At 44.3% G+C, this 19,866-nt stretch overlaps 1 protein-coding gene across 1 annotated transcript in view; it reads left to right on the top strand.

The window, feature by feature from the left end:
- Positions 1–15,998, top strand: part of LOC115465062 (glucagon-like) — a 33,199-nt gene extending 17,201 nt beyond the window's left edge. The window contains exons 3-5 of the mRNA XM_030195460.1: positions 2,479–2,631; positions 4,304–4,372; positions 15,252–15,998. Coding sequence (XP_030051320.1) covers positions 2,479–2,631; positions 4,304–4,372; positions 15,252–15,261 — 232 coding nt within the window. The 3' untranslated portion in view covers positions 15,262–15,998. The remainder of the gene's footprint in view (positions 1–2,478; positions 2,632–4,303; positions 4,373–15,251) is intronic.
- Positions 15,999–19,866: the final 3,868 nt, after the last annotated feature.

Here is a 19,866-nt window from a genome sequence, read left to right on the forward strand (position 1 = left end):
TAAAGGGGGCGGGGTTAGGGGTGGGGCCAGGGATGGAGCTTAAATCCATAATTATCTGATAACACGCAGAAAAAAATAAATAAATAAAAATAAAAGTCACAATTAATACCTTTTATTAAATTTAGATATTAGATATGTATCATATGTCAAAGAATAAAGTGGTTGCTCAAAGCATATTCTAACTACAATCGCTCAACTGCAAAACACTACGCACAACTTTGTCCAAAAACACACTCAGAACCTTACTGTACCATAAATATTACACTGGGCAGACCTAATACACCAATATACCACCCATACGGAAAATGCAGACCGTCAATAATATGAAACAAGGGATCATATCATCACAATTCTCATGTAGAGCCACAAAACACCCTAATTCATGTTTAATGTGGGATGAAATGCCATAAATAAGTAAATAAATATAAACTTTTAATGTTGAGCACCTGATTCTCAAAGTGGACATATTCCAAACACTATAATGAAAATAAAATGATCTTTTCTACCTTTGTTGTCTGGTGACTTTTTCTGATCATGCTGGCCCAGTATCCGTTCTGCTGCTATCTGTCCTCAGTGCAGGTCAGGAAGTCATCCTCCTTAAATGTCTCCCTGGCAACCCAGGACACCTCCAGCCAACCCCCCCTGCTTTCCCAGCAGTAAGGTAAACAAACCATAAACCAATTTCTACAACTGCTAGAGGGCTTTCACTGCAGCTCCTGCTGTGAGGATGGAGGTAAATCAACAATTTAATCCCTTCAGAGCAGCTGGACTCCACAGCTGATCTATTCTGCTGCAGCAGGGGGGAGGCTTAGCCTCTCCAAGCCTCTTATACCGGGCGCCTATGGTATGTCCCCTGTCCTATAACCTTTGGCATTCCTTTCTGGTTTTTATATTTTTTATATATTTTTAAAATTGTAAACCACTTAGACCATCTTCTGTTCTCAGGGCTTCGGTTTCTATTTATTTATTTATTAAAATGTGTTTACCGCCTTTTTGAAAGAATTCACTCAAGGCGGTGTACAGTAAGAGTAAATCAAACATAAGCAGTAGACAATTACAGCAGTAAAAATATTTAAATAACAATACAAAGTATGGCATAGTATACTACTTACAGTATCAACCATAGGAGCCAACTTTTCAAAATGCTTGGGGGTGCTGAAATTTTTTTTTTTTTTACAGGTGGTGCATTCCCCCCTCCCCCTCCTCCACCCTCCCCTCCCATCCTCCTCCCTCCGAGTTCCAGGCCCCTCCCTCCCAGTTCCAGTCTCCCCTCCCCTCTCTACCTCTGTCTGAATTCCATGCCCCCTCCCTCCCTCCCACCCTCCCTGTTCCAGGCCTCCCCTCCCTCCCCCCTCTCCCTCCCTTCGAGTTCCAGGCCCCCCTCCCTCCCTCCGAGTTCCAGGCCCATCCCCTCCCTTCAGGTTCCAGGCCCTCCCTCCCTCTGAGTTCCAGGGCTCCCTCCCTCCAAGTTCCAGGGGCCCCCCCTCCCTCTGAATTTTAAAAGTCATCTTATCTCGTTGGGGTTACGGCGGCAGCAGCAGCAGTGAAAAGCGTGCAGCTCGGCACTTCAGCCTTCCCTTCTCTCAGCTCTGGTGCCGCCCTCATTTCCTGTTTCTGCAAGGGCGGGAGGGAGGGACTTTTAAAATTCTGGGCTGGCGAAGGGAACTTCCAGTGGGTGAAATATTGGAGGTGCTTGAGCACCCTCAGCGCCCACGGAGTCGGCGCCTATGGTATCAACACAATATGTACTAGAACATTTTAACTGACAGCATAGGGTATAAGCAAAGATGGAACATATAGATAGGCAGGAGTGGACTGAGAGTGGTCTGGGCCCCTGGGGACTGAGGGTGGTCTGGGCCCCCCACCCGGCTGCTGCCTGACACCTCCCCCCTACTGCTGTGCTGCTGCCCCTCTACTGCAGTCCTACCTGAAGGGCCCTGTTGGTCTAGTGGTCTGTTCAGGGGAGGTGAAGCATATTCTTTCCTGCACACTGCACTGCCGTTATTCCCCCGCCTGCCGACACTGCCGTGTTTTCAAAATGGCGGCCAAGACTTTCTGTGGTAGTCTCACGGGTCTCGACAGACTTCCGCAGGGATTCTCAGCCACCATTTTTAAAATAATTCAGTGCCAGGCAGGGGGATAAGTGGCAGCACAATGTGCAGGAAAGAACATGTACCCCCCCCCCCCCCCCCCCCGCAGAGGCCACTAGATCACCAGCGGTGTGCCTTTAAAGGTAGGACCAGGGAGGGCTGTAATGTGCAGCAGGCATCTGGGCAGAGCATTTGGGCCCTCCTAAAGCCTCTGGATCCTTGGGTACTAGCCAGTTGCCCGAATGGTCAGTCCACCCGTGTAGATAGGTAAGAGAATAAAAGGAGTTAGAAAATAAGGTAATTAACTTAAAGAAAGTTGCACATGAAGTCAGAGAGGTGATTAAATGTTATAGTTGCCACTCATATTATTTATCATGCTTCATACCAGGTGGCAAGTGTACAAACCTAAAAGTGCCCAAAGCTTCCCTTCCAATTCCAAGCGACACTCAGAAGGAACCTTCACCAGTGATTTAACCAAACACCTGGACAGGATGAAGGCCAAGGACTTTGTCCAGTGGCTCATGAACACAAAGCGATTCAGGTATGAGCCTTTGATTGGAAATGATGGGATGGAGATGTGTTGACAGGGAAAATCACGACAAAATTTGCTCTTGTTTTGGATCATATCCCTTCCAGAATTATATGGAAAAAAAATCTGTTTCATTTTGGATGTTTTAGCATGAACTAAGTGATTTGACTCTGTGCTGAAACGATTGTTTGCTAAATTGCAGAAATACAGTGAAACAAAAGATAGTGAAAAAAATGAGCAAAGTACAATATTGTGGTCAATGTGTTAGACAACTTGAATATGTAGAAATAAAGATCAGCCAATAAGTTGTAGGTGACACTGGATTAACATTTTCTTATGAGACAGCCACAGAAGTATTAATTTAGACCCAGATTGGCTGACCTTATTTCTACATTTACACAATAAAGGACAAAACGGTTTGCCCCGGAGCACCTGTTTTTTCTTCATTTCCTTCTTTCATTATGTTGTTTATTTCATGTCTTGTTTTATGTTTATATTTATTCCAGAACTGGATATACCACCTTTTACTTAAAGCACGTTGAAACATTTTGATGCATGTTATTGCAAATAGAGCACATTAAAACCAAAAATTGAATTGAGAGACAAAGAGGTTTTCATGAAATGTATGAGTTTTTATAAAAAAGTTATATTGCTCTTTGTATTGAAAATGTCTTGGGGTTCATACACCAGGCTGAGAGTTTAATATTCAAAAACGGCTGTGCTTCAAGTATAGACCCCTTTATTTTAAAAGGAGGCTCTTAAAATTAGGTCTACTGGCTCTGCCCCTACCACGACCCCTTGTAATCTGAAGTGCCTAAATTTTATTCCAAAGTCTAGGCACCAAGATATTTTGTAAATTGATCTAATAATACCTCCTACCAAGTGGTTCTTCCCTTACTCTTTCATAGCTTCTGTTTCAGCCAGGTAGCGATGATTTGGGGTGAATGCTTGAGGAACTTAGGCATATGACAGCTAGGCCAGATTCTATATATGGCACTAAGAGTTGCATGTGTCACTTAATTGAGTAATGGGCCAATCAGCACTGATAATTGGGTAATAACCAACTATGAACACTAATTGGCAATAATTAGGATTTATGAACATATCATATTCTATAACGATGTGTGCATAAATCCTAATATGTATACATATTTGGGGGCATGGATAGGAGCATTTCTGGGGGCATTCCCAAATGTTATGTGCACTGATATACAATATAGCCAAAGTGCGCCTAGCAGTAGATGCTGGAATTAAGCCCGTTCATAGCAGGCCTAATTGCAGGCGGCTATAGTGAGGTGCAGTTTAAGCCTAAGTGTGATTCTATAAAGGACGCATACTCTTTATAGAATCTCACTAAAGGGGTCTTTTTACTAAGCCTCAGTAGCGTTTTTAGCTCGTGGTAGAAATCAGCTGGCGTTAAACCCCGAGATACCCATTATATTCCTATGGGTGTCTCGGCATTCACTGCCAGCTGATTTCTACCATAAGCTAAAAATACTACTGCGGCTTAGTAAAAGACCCCCTAAGTGCATTAAATTTCAGTACCGATTTTTAGACACTACTTATAGAATATACCCCATAATGTGCAAAGAACCATAACACAGACTGCAGCACACTTCTCCTTCATTTTAAGCAGAGGCTATCCCATTACACACAAAAACACAATGTTCTCTTCTTTCTCCAGTGTCACAAAGCGGTTCATTGAAGAAGAGCCCAAGGTTCTACCCTTCTCTTCTGACTTTTTGATACTTAGGTAAGGAGTTAATCCAGTCTTGTGTTATCACCTGAAATTCAAGATCAGAATCTGCTGATGTAATATGTAGAAATGATGACATGTCGCAGATCCACAGTGAACTGGTTTCCAAAGGGAGACTTTAGGCCATAGAAACAGAAAAATAATAGTTTATGGTTCATTAAGCTTTTCTTGGTGCACATAGCAAAGTGGTTTATATAACAAAATATTAAGAAGGAAAGAAAGGAATACCATTAAATGATAGGAAAGAGCAGGACATTAAAGAAGTCTTGAGACAAGAGGGTTACAGTGTAGGCATGAGGGGCTAGACAGGTGAGGTCAGGAGCAAAGGCTGGGAAATCATGCTTCAGTGCACTGCATACTATTAATTAGGCTAAAGTAGGCCTGATAGAACAGGTGAGCCTTAAGCACTGGCTTAGATTTGGTTAAGACAGCTCCAGAAGCATATTCTATAGGGAGGGTGCATCAAAATAAAAAGCAGATTGTTAGGTAGCGTCAAATTGAGCACATGAAACAGGAGGCATAAACAGACAACCATTGTGCAAAAAGCGCAAAGCCCTGGCAGAGGTGTGCGGGAAGAGAGGGGATACCCCTAGGTAGTATACTGAGTAAATATAAGGATTTAAAACTAAATCCTGTATAGTATTGGGAGCCAGTGCTGATGAATTAGTAAAGGGGCAACATGATTGTACTTTTTGGTGTAGCACAAAATTTTGACTGAGGTGTTCTGAACTAAGACTGGAGTAAATAATGTTGCAGTAATCTAGGTGCAATGCTACCAGAGCAAATAGGACAGTCAGTTGGGGTGTATGGTGTAAATAACAACAAACTGCCTTGAACTGACAAAGCACGAAGAAGCATTTTTCACTACTGCCAAGATCTGGATCTTGAAGGTTAAACATTGATATAAATAAATCCTTAGGTACTTGAAGTGATCTACAAGAAGGATTGGCTTTCCATTGATCACTGGACTTAGCAAAGAGCACAAGGACCAACTACTAAGCCAGAAGGCTATGATTTTTGAATAATTGAGAATGAGGTGATTTTTTACTAAGCCAGGTAACTACATTATTCCAACAAGACTGCACTGAGAAGATATCAGTAGAGAGGGAATCAATGTAAGATATTAGAAGTATATCATCGGCGTAATAAGCACTGATGCCATGGTTTTGCACAGGAGGGATGAATGGACTTAAGACGAGGTTAAAGAACAATGGAGCCAATACTGAGCCCTGCAGCACACCACATTGGAGTTGATGCCGTGTAGAAGAGGTAAACAATGTGGCTGGAAATGTTCTTCTCTGATCTGGAGATGTTAAAGTCTTTTAAATGGGTTAAGAAGAAATCATGATCTATCAAGTTAAAGGCCGCAGATAGGTCAACATCATTAGGGCTACTTTCCCATTGTCAAAGGCACAATGGAGTACACTCAGGAAAGCTATTATAATGATCTCTGTGCTGTGTTCTGGGTAGAAACCAGTTTGTCGTGGATGCAAGATGTATGCATTATCAACATATGGTAAGAGGGACCAATGTTTTTTTTACGTATTTATAAATGATCTGGAAATGGGAACAATGAGTGAGGTGATCCAATTTGCATTTGACACAAAATTATTCAAATTTGCTAAATCACATGTGGACTGTGAGAAATTGCAAGAGGACCTTACAAGACTGGCAGATGAAATTTAATGTGGATAAGTGCAAAATGATGCTTATTGGGAATAATAATCCAAACCATAGCTGCTTGATGCTAGGTTCCACATTAGGAGTCAACCCTTAGGAGAAAGATCTAAGTGGCATCATGGATAATATGCTGAAATTTGCTTAGTGTGTGGTGACCACCAAAAAAGCAAACAGAATGTTAGGAATTATTAGGAAAGGAATGGAGAATAAAACAAAGAATATTAATATATCTCTGAGTATTGTGTGCAATTCTGGTCATTGCATCTCAAAAAATATATATTGAAATTAGAGAAGGTAGAGAGAAGAGCAACCAAACTGATTAAGTGGTTAGGGCTCTTCAGCTTGGAGAAAAGGCAACTGAAGTGAGATGATTAATGTCTATAAAATGTGAGTGAAATAGAAATTGAGCAAATTGATTTGCTTACTCTTTCAAAAAGAGGGAACAGGCCATGAAGATACATAGAGGGGCATAATCGAACGCGAACGCCCATCTCCATGGGCGCCTATATCTGTGGGCGCCTACTTCCATGAACAGGACAACCCGTATTTTCGAAAAAAGATGGGCGCCCATCTTTTTTCCGATAATACGAGTTGTGCAGGGCAAATGCCTAGGAGTTGGCCGTTTTTCAGCTGGGCACCATCGGTTTTCAGCGATAATGGAAACCGAAGGCGCCCAGCTCAAAAATGAACAAATCCAAGGCTTTGGGTCATGAGAGGGGCCAGGATTTGTAGTGCACTGGCCCCCCTCACATGCCAGGACACCAACTGGGCACCCTAGGGGGCACTTTTACAAATTAACAAAAAACAGTAAAAGAGCTCCCAGGTGCATAGCACCCTTCCCTTGTGTGCTGAGCCCCCCAAAACCCACTGCCCACAAGTCTACACCATTACCATAGCCCTAAGGGGTGAAGGGGGGCACCTACATGTGGGTACAGTGGGTTTTGGGGGGTATGGGAGGGATCAGCATAAACCAGCACAAGTGTAACAGGTAGGGGGGGATGGGCCTTGGTCCGCCTGGCTGAAGTCCACTGCACCCACTAACAACTGCTCCAGGGACCTGCATACTGCTGTGATGGAGCTGGGTATGACATTTGAGGCTGGCATACAGGCTGGGAAAAAAAGTTGTTAAAGTTCTTTTTTTTTTGGTGGGAGGGGGTTGGTGATCACTGGGGGAGTCAGGGGAGGTCATCCCTGATTCCCTCCGGTGGTCATCTGGTCATTTAGGGCAATTTTTTGGGGACTTGTTCGTGAAAAAAAAGGGTCCAAAAAAGTGACCTAAATTCTCGCTAAAAACGGCTATTTTTTTCCATTATCGGTGAAAGCCACCCATTTCTGTTCGGCCGATAACCACGCCCCAGTCCTGCCTTCACCATGCCTCTGACACGCCCCCGTCAACTTTGGCCATTTCCGCGACGGAGTGCAGTTGAAGACGCCCAAAATCGGCTTTCAATTATACTGATTTGGCCGCCCACGGGAGAAAGATGCCCATCTCCCGATTTGGGTCGAAATATGGGCGTCTTTCTCTTTTGAAAATAAGGCGGATAGTAATACTTCTAAAACAAATAGGAGAAACTAATTATTTAACTCAACACATAGTTAAGCTCTAGAACTCGGCAGGGATGTGGTAAAAGCAGTTAGTATAGCTGGTTTCAGAAAGGTTTGGACAAATTCTTGGAGGTTAAGTCCATAAACCACAGGGCTGGCCTAATGTTAGAAGGCATATGCCTAGAGTAGAACAATTTAGGGCAATGCAGCCGTCAATTTGTCTAAATCCCCATCGTGGTTGGCAAGTGTCCTTGACCATCCAACTATGCTCAAGGTCTGTCAGGTTCGTCCCCCTCTGAACCTTTTGTGTACACTGGCAACCACACGCAGATAAGTGATACAGTTTGATTTGGATTTATATTGAATGGTTGCAATAAGACTGTGGCATGCCAAGGACGTCCTTTATGGCTTGGCTGCTCTGCGCATGCTCGACCGATAGAATACAAGTGAGCTACATCGAGCAGCTCATTTGCATTCCCTTTCCTTAATGCATGTCCGTTCCTTACCGATTCGCTAAGGGAATCGGTAAGGGAAGGGCTCTAACGATTTTTTAGTGCATCTTCCCCTTAGTGGGAATTCAGAAGTGATAATGAAGACCTGGCAAATGGTAGGTATGAGTGGAGGATGTGTTGATAAGTTGGAAGAATGACTGAGGGTGTGAAATGGGGGTAAGAGAAAGGAGATGGTGAGGGAAGATGGTGTGAATGACCTGGAGGACAGGAGAGAAGATGTGAAGCATTGAAAAGGGATGAGGGTACTGGGGAGGGGTATGAGAGGAATTGGATGAGTCTCTGATGGGACCGAATAAGAGTAGAAATGGGGTTAAAAAGATGGGGAAAGTGAGGCAATAGGGGATGGGGTAGAGAGTAAGAGATAGAAGAGTGGCCTGGAGGAAAGGAAAGAAAGGAGAGACAGGGATGGAGTTGTGGCTGGTGAGGGGATGAGAAGCAGTGGATGGTAAATGAGTTCTAAGAGGGTGAGTACTAGGGACTAGGGAATGAGAGAAAAAGAGGAGTAATGGGAATGCTGGAGAGAGAATAAGAGGGAGAGACAGGAAAAGCTGGTAGGTAGATGAGAGGTGAAAAGAAGGAGACTGACTAGCAGGTGAGAGAAAGGGAGAATAAAGGGTAAAATCAGAAAGGAGAGGAAATAGAGGCAAAGAAGAGAATAATGAAAAAGAAACAAAAAAGATCAGTGCCAGACAGATGTAGAGAAAGAAGGGGGAAAAAAAACAAGAAGAGAGAGAAGTGGAGATGCAAATTTTAAGAGAAGACCAACACAAAAGTGGAACTGACTGGGATCAACCTAATTAGAGAAATAAAGTGCCCAGACCACAAAGTGCCCAGACCACAAAGAAAGAAATTAAGACTTTTTATGGATTGCAATTTGTCCCCTTCAGGAAATGTACATTTCTTTTCTAATTTTGTAGTTTGCAGAGTACAAGAGAAAATGCATTTCTGATTCTCTTTTACAAATATTTTCATTGCTTATAGAGTCTGGACTTCTTGTGGGGTCTCCGTTTCAGTTTTTCCTGCATGGTTTTGGGGTACCATATTCTATATCCAGGACTGGTGTTAGACATGCTGGGGCCCAGAGCAGAAATTTGGGAAAGAGCCCTCAAGCTACATTGACAGGCTGCACTATCTTTTTTTGTTGGGCAGGTTTGGTGCTCCTGTGTCATGGGGGATCAGGGCAATTGCTCTGTTTCCACTCTCCTAATGCTGGTCCTGTCTGTATTGGGTGAGGGTCTATCCATGTTCTGCAGGTACAACTGAGGCAAAGAATTCTGCCAGCAAGTAGTATCTGTGTAGGACTCTGTAACAGTCCAGCTTGTTCTAGTTTCCCAGTATCGGGCACATTAGCGCTCATGACTGTTATGACCTGGTGAATGTGAGCTCTTGTGCCCCGACTGAGCACAGCGAAGATGAAGTGGCACTGCACTCGATCAGGCAGCCAGACAACCCCTAGCTTCACCTGGGGAGCGACCACCATTCCCTGGGAGTTGCACCCCCAGGTGCAGGCGGCCACCAGGACTTCTGGAACCGGCGGGGTTGCACAACCGCTGACCAGGCTGGCAGGCAGGCAGACACAGTCCAGGAGCAAAGAGTCAGTGAAGCAGCAAAACAGAGAGCAATCCGAAAGTCTGGGCAGGCAGCAACACAACGCGTGGTCAGTAAACAAGCCAAGGTCAGGAACACAGGAAAACACTGGAACAGATGAAGACCACAACTTCTAAGCGAATAGAAGCCAAAGCATGGAAGGACTGGAAACAGGGCTTTAAATAGAGCAGGAATTAGGCTCAACCATGAGCAGCTGTTCCAAGATGGCTGCCCCCATCAGCAGAGGTGCCTACATCCAAATATGGGCTTCCTTCCTGACCTCGTTACTCCAAGATGGCTGCCCCCTCCTGAGCTAGCCAAGATGGCTGCTGTCCATGATCCAACCCGGATGACGGCTGCTAGGTTAGGAAACAGAAACCAACCCATCCTGGAGAAGTGTAGCAGAGCATAACAACGACCCAGAGTAATAGTTTTAGCACTATCTTTCATAGGTGGGCTAGGGCTGTTATGATTTGGTAAGTTTTTTTCAATATAGATTTTGAGTGTTTTCTTGCAGAGTTTTCCAGTGTCTGGTCCTATTTGAAAGCAAGTTCTGGGGCAAGGCTTCTTGCCACCCAAAATAAATATTCTCAAGACCAGTGGTTTTCATATCCTGTACCACACAAACAAAAATCTGTCTGTTTTAACCAAAGCATATACCAGTTGAAGGAGCATGTCCTGTTCCTGAGGCGATAATAACAATTTGAATGGTTTTTCTCCGATCCTATAGAGGATCCACACAGAAAATTTTTTAAAATGATGCTATCAATTATAATGGTGTTTTTACTGAGTAGCTGAAACGGGCTAAAGGGGGAGGGTTTCTTTATTCATAGAAGACCCTGCAGTCTTATATTACTAATTTAAGAAGGGGAGGAAGAAGTGTGTGTGTGTGTGTGTGTGTGTGTGTGTGTGATGTGTTGGTGGGCATGTGTAGAAATGTCGCTTTGGCTTGCCACCCCCCTTTTGCCATCCCAAATATTTCTATCTAAAGATACCATTGATAAGGTAAAAGCCTAGCTCTTCTCCCAAGCCTTTAATACATGTGGCGACTGACTACTCACTCCGCACCTGGACTAGTTTGCTGCACACCCTGTAACTTAGACCAGTTTCTCATCTTATTCATCTGTACATATAATTTACCTTCAGTTTAGCCACCCATCTATTTACCTCATTGACTTTGTACTACCCATCTTGTCCTGTCTATATATCTCAACTACACCGCCCCCCCCCCCCTCAGCTACCTATTGAGATGCTTTTTTTGTATTGTACATACAACATTAGCATCTGTTATTTGAAAGTTCTAATACATCACCTATTAAGGTGTTTTTATTTGTATTGTGCTGACATTGTGAGTTTCATATCTGTTATTTGAATGTTCTTCCATGCTGTCTATTATGGCATTGTTTGTATTGTACTGATATTTATCATATTTCCTTTATATGATTGTTTTACCGTTCTTTTAAATGTTTACATTTCTGATACTGTTTCATGTTAGTCCTATTACTAGGATTTAATTAGCCTGTCTCCAAGTTTCTCTCATTGATTGTATTTATGAGTATATTTAGTTACCAATTTTATCCTGCAGTGGTGTACCAAGGGGGGGGGGGGGGGGTGGAGGCGGTCCGCCCCGGGTGTCAGTGGGTGGGGGGGTGCTCTATTGCAGACTGCAGTCAGCCATCGTCTCCTCTCCATCTTGTGCCTTTAAAAAAAATCTGAAAAGCGGCATGGCAGGCAGCGCTTCGTGTCTGCCCTGCCTGCTTGTAAAAGAAAGCGCCGGCAAACCTCCTCGTCGACGAGGAGATTTGCCGCTTTCTTTTACAAGCAGGCAGAGCAGACGTGAAGCGCTGCCTGCCATGCCGCTTTTCAGATTTTTTTAAAAAGCCCCGGATGGAGGCAGGAGATGAGGGCTGTCGTCGAAGGTGGTAGGTGGGTCGAGTTGGGGGGGGCTTAGATGGGTGAGGAGGACTGGGGAGGGGGGTTTCAGATGGGAGAAGGGGACTGGGGTGGGGAGAAGGGGGGGTCTCAGATGGGAGAAGAGGGGAGAAGTTGACTGGGCTGGGGAGAAGGGGGGTGGGTGTCTCAGATGGGAGAAGGGGACGTGGGGAGGGGGTCTCAGATGGGAGAAGGGGACGTGGGGAGGGGGGTCTCGATGGGAGAAGGGGACTGGGGTGGGGAGGGGGTCTCAGATGGGAGAAGAGGGGAGAAGGGGACATGTGGGGAGAAGGGGGTGGGGAAGGGGCCATGCGAGAAAATGGGAGCCATGCCTGGGGCTGCTGGGAAAATGAGTCTGGGGCTGAAAAGGGGTCCCTAATGCAAGGCATGTGGATGAAGGGGGCTGGAACTGGGGGCTGAAAAGGAGGGTAGGTGGGATAAGGGGGCTAGTACTGGAACTGGGGGCTGAAAAGGGGCAGGGGCTGAAGCTGGGGGGACTGGGGGCTGAAAAGGGGACAGGGAGAAGTGGCTGGGGCTGAAGCTCGGGACTAGTGAGAGAAAAGGACTGGGGCTGAAACTGCGGACTGGTGGGATAGTGGGGCTGAAAAGAGGGAGCAAGTGGGAGATGTGGGCTGGGGCTAGAACTAGGGGCAGGTGGGATAAGAGGGCTGGAACTGGGGGCTGAAAAAAGGGGCAGAGAGAGAGAGAGAGGGGACAGATGGATGGATGGATGGATGGGGGGAGAGGGAGGGCAGACCCTGGATGGATGGGGGGGGGGGAGAGGGGAGGGCAGACCCTTAATGGATGGGGGGTGAGGGAGGGCAGACCTTGGATGGATGGGGGGGGAGAGGGAGGGCAGACAGTGAATGGAAGGGGGAGAGAGAGAGGGCAGACAGTGAATGGAAGGGGCAGGGAGAGAGGGCAGACATTGGATGGAGGGGACAGCAGAGAGGGCAGACACTGGATGGCAGAGAAAGAACGAAGACAGATGCTGGATAGAAGGAAGACAGTGAAAAGAAGATGAGGAAAGCAGAAACCAGAGACAACAAACTGTAAATAAAATATATATTTTTGTTTTTTTTTGCATTAGGATAAAGTAGTATTGTAGCTGTGTTAATAAATGTTTATAATAGAACATGTAAATAAGGTAATCCTTGTATTGGACTAATTTTAATACATTTTGTCTAACTTTCGGAGAACAAAACCCCCCTCCTCAGGTCAGGTTAGGACACTGTAACACACTATACTGTATTGACCTGAGGAAGAAGGTTTTGGCCTCTGACAGCTAAATGTATTAGTCCAATAAAATGGTATTTTATTTTCTATATTTGTTTTATTTCTATTTGTTAATTTGTAAAGTGGTGATTGGTATTTGTTAGTTTTTTTTCCAAATTTACATCTGCTGTCTTTATATTTTGCACAGTACTAGGGGACATTTTCTGTTTCTGTGGTGTTGCATTGTATGCAGAGTCTGGCATCTTGGGGTTTCAGTTTAATTTTTGTCTAAATAGAAAGTTTATGATTACTTGTTCTATAGTGGATTAGGGTGTATCTGTGTTTGTGAAAAAGACATGACTTTCAGTTGGTATTGACTGTGCAGGATTGACGATCTGTACTATCTGTCTGGTTTCGTTTTACAATAGGTGAATTGATGTTCTAGTGCTCACTGTAGTGTTTAAGATGATTTCTTTTTCCTTGTGTGACTCGTAGAAATGACTGCTTATGGTATGGTAGAATTGCTCTATAGGTCCTGAGTGTTTTGTATTCTCGGTATGCCTAGTATTGGATTTTGGAGGGGGGTGTTAAAAAATGACCGGCCCCGGGTGTCAACTACCCTAGGTACGCCACTGTTATCCTGTTAACAAAATTGTACACTGCCTTGGGTGAATCTCTTCATAAAGGTGGTTAATAAATCCCAACAGATAAATAAATATACCATGATTGAGAGGGAAGGGATTTAGCTGTTGCCTTTTTCAACTGTAGCTCACGGAGAGTTACATTCAATTAGGTATTTTTCTCTCCCTGCAGGGTTCACAATCTAACTTTGTACCTGAGGTAATGGAGGGTTAAGTGACTTGCCCAGGATCACAAGGAGCAGCAGTGAGACTTGAACTGGGCTTCCCTGGTTGTCAGACTACTGCTGTATCCATTAGGCTACTCCTCCTCTCTGGGGGGAATAGGTGGGCATTGAGGTGGCTGGTCATTGTTTTTGAACTTACATTTCAAGGCATTCTGCTATTTGTAGCCCAAGCTTTTTCAGGAGGAAGTGTCTCCAGATAGATTAATTTTACATATAATGAACCTCACTCTTAAGCCAGGGTATGTTGGATCCTATAGAATCAGCATTGCAGGTACCAAAATACATCAAAAGGGAGCTATTACAAGGCATAAACTCCCCCTTTAGAGATTGGGCCACTGCGTGATATGTATATGATCTTAGAAGACACAATTAATTTAATTTTAAGGCAGGAGCAGGCAATCATTGGTCCATCACTAAATTGGGTGTGCTGACTTGTAAATTTTGTCCCACCCTGCATCACAATTATCTCCAAGGATGCATCCCCCCAGCATGTACCAGATGGATGGCTATCATCACCAAGAGCCCTGCCAATATCAGCATGTTGTAAAAATGCGGACATTCAAGGCTTAGAGTGATGACATCTGCAGAGTGACTGGGGTGCTTCTGCCTTGGCTCATGATGGTGGAGGCGGTGGCCCCAGGACCGGAATTGGCAGAGGCCCAGTTTGAAAACTGCAGCAAGTGTCTAGAAACGACTACACTTGTAAAGCACTAAACTCATGCTCTCAAAAAATAAAATTCTTACGCAGTACCTTGCAAATATTACAGATTATTGAGCCCTCAACCTGTTCATGTGGGACCATGGTAAGTACACCCTCCCTTCCCTCCACTCCCCAACTCATCAGTAATGAGACTCCCCACCCCATTTCTAAGGTGCTATAAATAGAGCTACCAACCACAGATCCCCTCCTCCCTGCAGGGAAAATATTCCTACTATAAGCAGAGCAGATACTTTGTGTGTGTGCCAGTGGCGTAGCCAAGGGTGGGCTGGGGTGGGCCCAAGCCCACCCACTTTAGGTTCAGGCCCACCAAGTAGCAGCACTCCTATAATGTGGCTGGCAGGGACCCTAAGCCCTACCAGCCAAAAACTCCCCACAACATTTTGCTGCCGGTGAAAATCTGCTATTTAAAAGGTATACAGGGGAGAGGGGATGTTTGAAAGACCATATGGCATGCAGGTGAGAGAGGGAGAAACCAAATAACTTGTAGGACATGGCGGAGTGCTGCCCACCCACCTTGGGTCCAGGCCCACCCAAACTTGGGTGTCTGGCTACGCCATAGAGGAGATCATAGAGGAGCATCATCAGCCTATATTAATGTTTCAAGGGTCCTACTAAATTACTCAAAATATCAATTTACCTCTTTTGTAGCTCTGATTTTTCTTTTTCTGGTACTCCAAAGTTTATTTCCTTTATGTCCAAACATGTTGTCTTTCTTACATAAACGCCCAAAATAAAAATTGGGATTTTGCTCAACTACCAATTCATTATCTAAAAATTGCATTTGTCAGTAATGCGTCATTGCTGTTCCTTGTTTTACAGATCTGATTAGTGAGTGAAGAGGCTGGAGCAGACCCTTTGTGAAACTGCCTTTCTGATGACTAGGTGTGATGACATTCCCTCCTCACTCTCTTACAACAGTCATTCTCCAGTCCTTGAGAATCGCCAGCCAGGTGGTTTCCAAGATATCTGCAATGAATATTCATGACAGAGATTTGCATATGCCTGGCCTAAGCACCAAGCAAATGTGCATATTTTGATAACCCCGAAAACACAACCTGTACAGGAATTTCTTGAGCAATAGATTCGTGAACCACGTGTTCTAAGACAATTGGAAATGACAAAGTCTTGCTATCAACATTGATTCCTCAATCCTTTGGGCGTTGTAGAGATTGAGCACAGGATGTCACAATATTAGAGAGCAAGTATGCTAAGAGATAAGTTTTCTGTAGCCTGGAAATTGAATGTGAGTCCAAATTTCCGTACAGAGGCCTTGGTGAACAGGAATTCCTAGCTGGCACCTGGCACATCAGGACTAGACTTGCCCTGTAATTCCAAAATGTCAGTAGAATGAACGTCTGATACAGATGGATGCTCAAATGTCTATCTAATGTGATTAATTTTGCATATTTTCATTTGTCCTGTAAAGTATGTCCACCTTACGGGACCACAGCCAGTCACTCTTGCCAGACTGGATTCAATCAGTACAGAATAGATTGTTCTAGCTGCATGACTGCTATAGCTATGCCTGTCACACATGAAGCATCCCATAACAATTTTAACCTTATAAGCATGCACCTGGTTTTAAATAAAGTGTTTGCTCTGAACCTCTTGCCTTGTTAGTTGTTCCAGACTGTCTGCTGTTCTTTGCTGGCTAGAGTTCCTATAACTGTCCTACATGCAGGATATATTTTTCAAACAATGTGTTTTTGAGATCATATATAAAAACATTTAAAAGTGGATGAAATGGCCGAACCCAGTGGCAGCTTGGCCTTCTCTCCCAAACAAGAGATCTAGATGTGACTTTTCAGCCTTGTCTGCTGCTCCTTTGGTCAGCTGTGGCAGGGGGCACTTCAGAGGCAGCATTCACAGTCCAGGAGGAGTCTGTGAAACAGACACAGGCAGGCTTAGGCTGCACACCTACTGGGTTCCCCAGCCAGTCCCAATGTGTGTGTGTCTCTCTGAGAGACACAGGAGGTGAGAAGTAATAAAACTGGGGGAAATTGGGGTAACTGTAGACAGGACTCTACCAAGGGCTGTGCAGAGGTGTGGCCACACAGGGGCACAAGGGAGGCAGGGATGCCAAGATTACTCCCTTTCCATTGTCTCCTCTTGTTGGCCGTGACACAATAGGTAGGGTTGGGGCATGTCACACAGCACACAATTCCAGCTCGATATGGACTTGGCTATAGATGAAGGCTCATGTCACCACCGCCCTCCTGCAGCAGGTTCCAAGGTGGCACTGAAACCGCTCCTTTGCTCTTCCGAAAACAATGAGAACCCAAACTGTGAAATCTCAGACAAGATTTCACAGACAAGTTTCTTCTGCTCAACCCACTCAAAACATGAAAGCTGAAGTCAATTTGAACCTAGAAGAAAGGAGTTTCCCGTGGGCCTAAGTAGCTCTAAAAGAGAACTGTAGAAGGACAAATAAGGAGAAGAATGAAAGTAGTCATGTCAGAAGGTTTAAAAGATTTCTTGGTTTACTGATTAATTTTATTTTACATGTCATAATATTTACTCAAAATGTATACACGGATTTCTATACGCTTGTGCTTTTAAAAAGACATCTGTTTTAGTTAGATTCCCATAAAAGCTGGCAGTGTCCACCTCAAATTTAAACCCAGATAGTCAGGTGTGCATGTCAGTGTATGGGGAGGACTGAGCTGTCCTGTTGTATCTCCAGTGACTAATAAACTTTGTTCAGCAGTATGCACAGCTGCTTTGTGCAATTCAAATACTATCTCAGATTATTGTCTGAAAAGTGGCTTAATTTTTACACAACTGCTGAGTGAAAATAGTATATATAAAGCTCAGGCTGTGACTGTCCTTAGAGAGCGCATGACTCAAGTTGCACAAGAGTACATACCTAATTTTTATAAGCCAGCGCTGCCTTATGCCTCTGCTCAAAGACAGAGCTTCAAACATGGACCCTGATCCCCTCCACAAACAGGAAGGAGCCCAGTTACGACAGGGTTATGCTAAATGACTCATTCTGATCTGGATAATGGACACAAATATCTTTATTCCTTAGTGCATTTAACACAGACTCTATTATTACAGGACTTCATTTTTTTCCCTGTCCGATTATGGATTGGCATCTGGATTAAAAAAAATAGGAAATAGAATAGGTCTATATTGTTAATTTTCTCAATGGAGAAAGGTAAATAGTGGAGTATCCCAGGGATCTGTACGAGGACTGGTGCTGTGGAAGTGGGAACAATAGGAGAGATGATCAATTGCAGATGGTGCAAACTTATTCAAAGTTGTTAAATCACAAGTGGATTGTGAAAAACTGCAGGAGGACCTTACAGAACTGCAACACTGGCTTCCAGATGGCAGATAAATTTAGGAGTCTTTTACCAAAATGTAGTAAAGTTTTGCACGTACCCTACGCTAAGTACCCATATTTCTATGCAGTAAGTGCAAAGCCTGTGCAGTAACAGGAAAAAATAGTTTACTGCACTGTAAACGGTGTCCAAATTTGGGAGCCGAGAAAAACGAGTATTAAGCGCTAATCTATAATTGGTACTTCGAGTTGGGTGACGTTTACAGAACAGCGCTTAGCATCAGGATCTGTGCCCAATTTTGGGTGCGAGGATTTACACCAACTGCAACCTGATGCAAATCCCTGTGCCTAAATTAGGTGCGGATCTGCCATATTCTATGACGCTGTGCGCAAATCTAGGAATGCCCATGATCTGCCCATGCCCCTCCCATGCCCCCCCCCCCCCCCGTTTACAGAAACGACGCAAAATTTACACATTTGTTAGAATCCTAACTACGAAGATGCATGTGTAAGTTCTAATTGTTGCCAATTAGCACCAAGTGTTAGACCCAATTATTGCCACTCGGCTCGTTCAATTAAATTGCATGCGTTCCCAAATTTGTGCATACAATTTTGAGCACCATACATAGAATTTGGGGGTAAGCTTAGCTACATATAGCACATATGCACTTAACAGACTCTTGTTTAGAAGACAGCAAGAGTATCTGTGTGATGTGCCCGTTCTCCAACCCATGGTGGGCTGATTAGGATGTGCTGTAATGGTTGCTGTGGTCCTGCATTAAGGGGCCCTTTCACAATGGGCTTGCCACAGGCGCTCGGCAGTATTTTTCACCCCAGCACGCACAGTGCTACAAAAGTTTCTATTTTTGTAGCACCGGAGCTTACCCGGCAGTAATCCGGTTACTGCCAGGTTAGTGCAGGAGCCCTTACCATCATGTAAATAGGTGGCAGTAAGGGCTCCCCCCAGAGATGGCTGTATGCCAGACCCTGTGATTAGCGCAGGGCCATTTCCTTTTTTTTAAAAACAGCCTTTTGCCCGCTCTGGTAAAAGGGGGCCTTGGTGCACAGCAAAAACACATGCCAAGGCTACCGCAGGCTCCCTTTTTCCACAACTTGGTAAAAGGGGCCCTTAGTTATCAAATGCTAATTCATGTGCCAACTGCCTAACATGATTTATATATCGAGCCTCTTAATGCGGACAAGTGGAAAGTAATGCACATAAGCAGAATAATCCAAACAATAGTTACACATTAGGAATTATTGCCCAAGACAAGGGTCTAGGTATCATCATGGAGAATACATTGAAATCCTTTGCTCAAAGTGTACAGGGGTGACCAAGGAAGAAAACAGAATTTAAGGAATTATTAGCAAAGGAATAGAGAATAAAACACAGAATATCATAATGCCTCTGTATTTCTCAGTGGTGCGACTGCACCTTGAGTATTATGTGAAATTCTGGTCATCTCAAAAAACGTATAGCGGAATTAGTAAAAGTACAGAGAAGGGCAACTAAAATGATAGGATGGGACAGACCTACTACTAGGCAAATGAGACAGTTGCCTAGGGTACCAGAAGTTGGGAGACAGCAAAACAGCTTGTAGAAACAGCTGGACTGAGCAGCAGGGCTGGCAGGGATGCCCTGACTCTGCCAGCCAAAGAGAGAACTGAATAGGCTGGGCAGTGCAGCAGGAGCCTGTGCTGTAGCCCACTATTCTTCCACTGCTGTAAGTTTGGTGCTATGAGTACATTCAAAATACATGACTGTGGGACCAGCATTTCTTGATGCTGATCTTGTGCATTGGGAGAACTGCATCAGGAAGCCATGACCCCATGAGCATGCATTTGAGAATAGACTTGTGGTGCTGGCCTAAAGGAGCAGAAAAGCTGTGGGGAGCTGCAAGTCAGGGCTGATTTGCCTGGAGCAAGCAGTACCCTTGCACTGTCCCTGAAAGAGTCTGGAATGACTCTCCTACGAGGAAAGGCTAAAGACATCAGAGCTCATGTTGGAAAAGGCTGAAGGGAAATACGATATCGGTCCATAAAATCATAACTGGAGTGGAACAGGTAAACACAAATCCGTTATTTTTTTTAAAAAGTATGAAGACTAGGGGACAGGACATGAAATTACTAAGTAGTATATTTAAAACA

Source organism: Microcaecilia unicolor, chromosome 3 (assembly GCF_901765095.1).
Source record: "Microcaecilia unicolor chromosome 3, aMicUni1.1, whole genome shotgun sequence".
Lineage (NCBI taxonomy): Eukaryota > Metazoa > Chordata > Amphibia > Gymnophiona > Siphonopidae > Microcaecilia > Microcaecilia unicolor.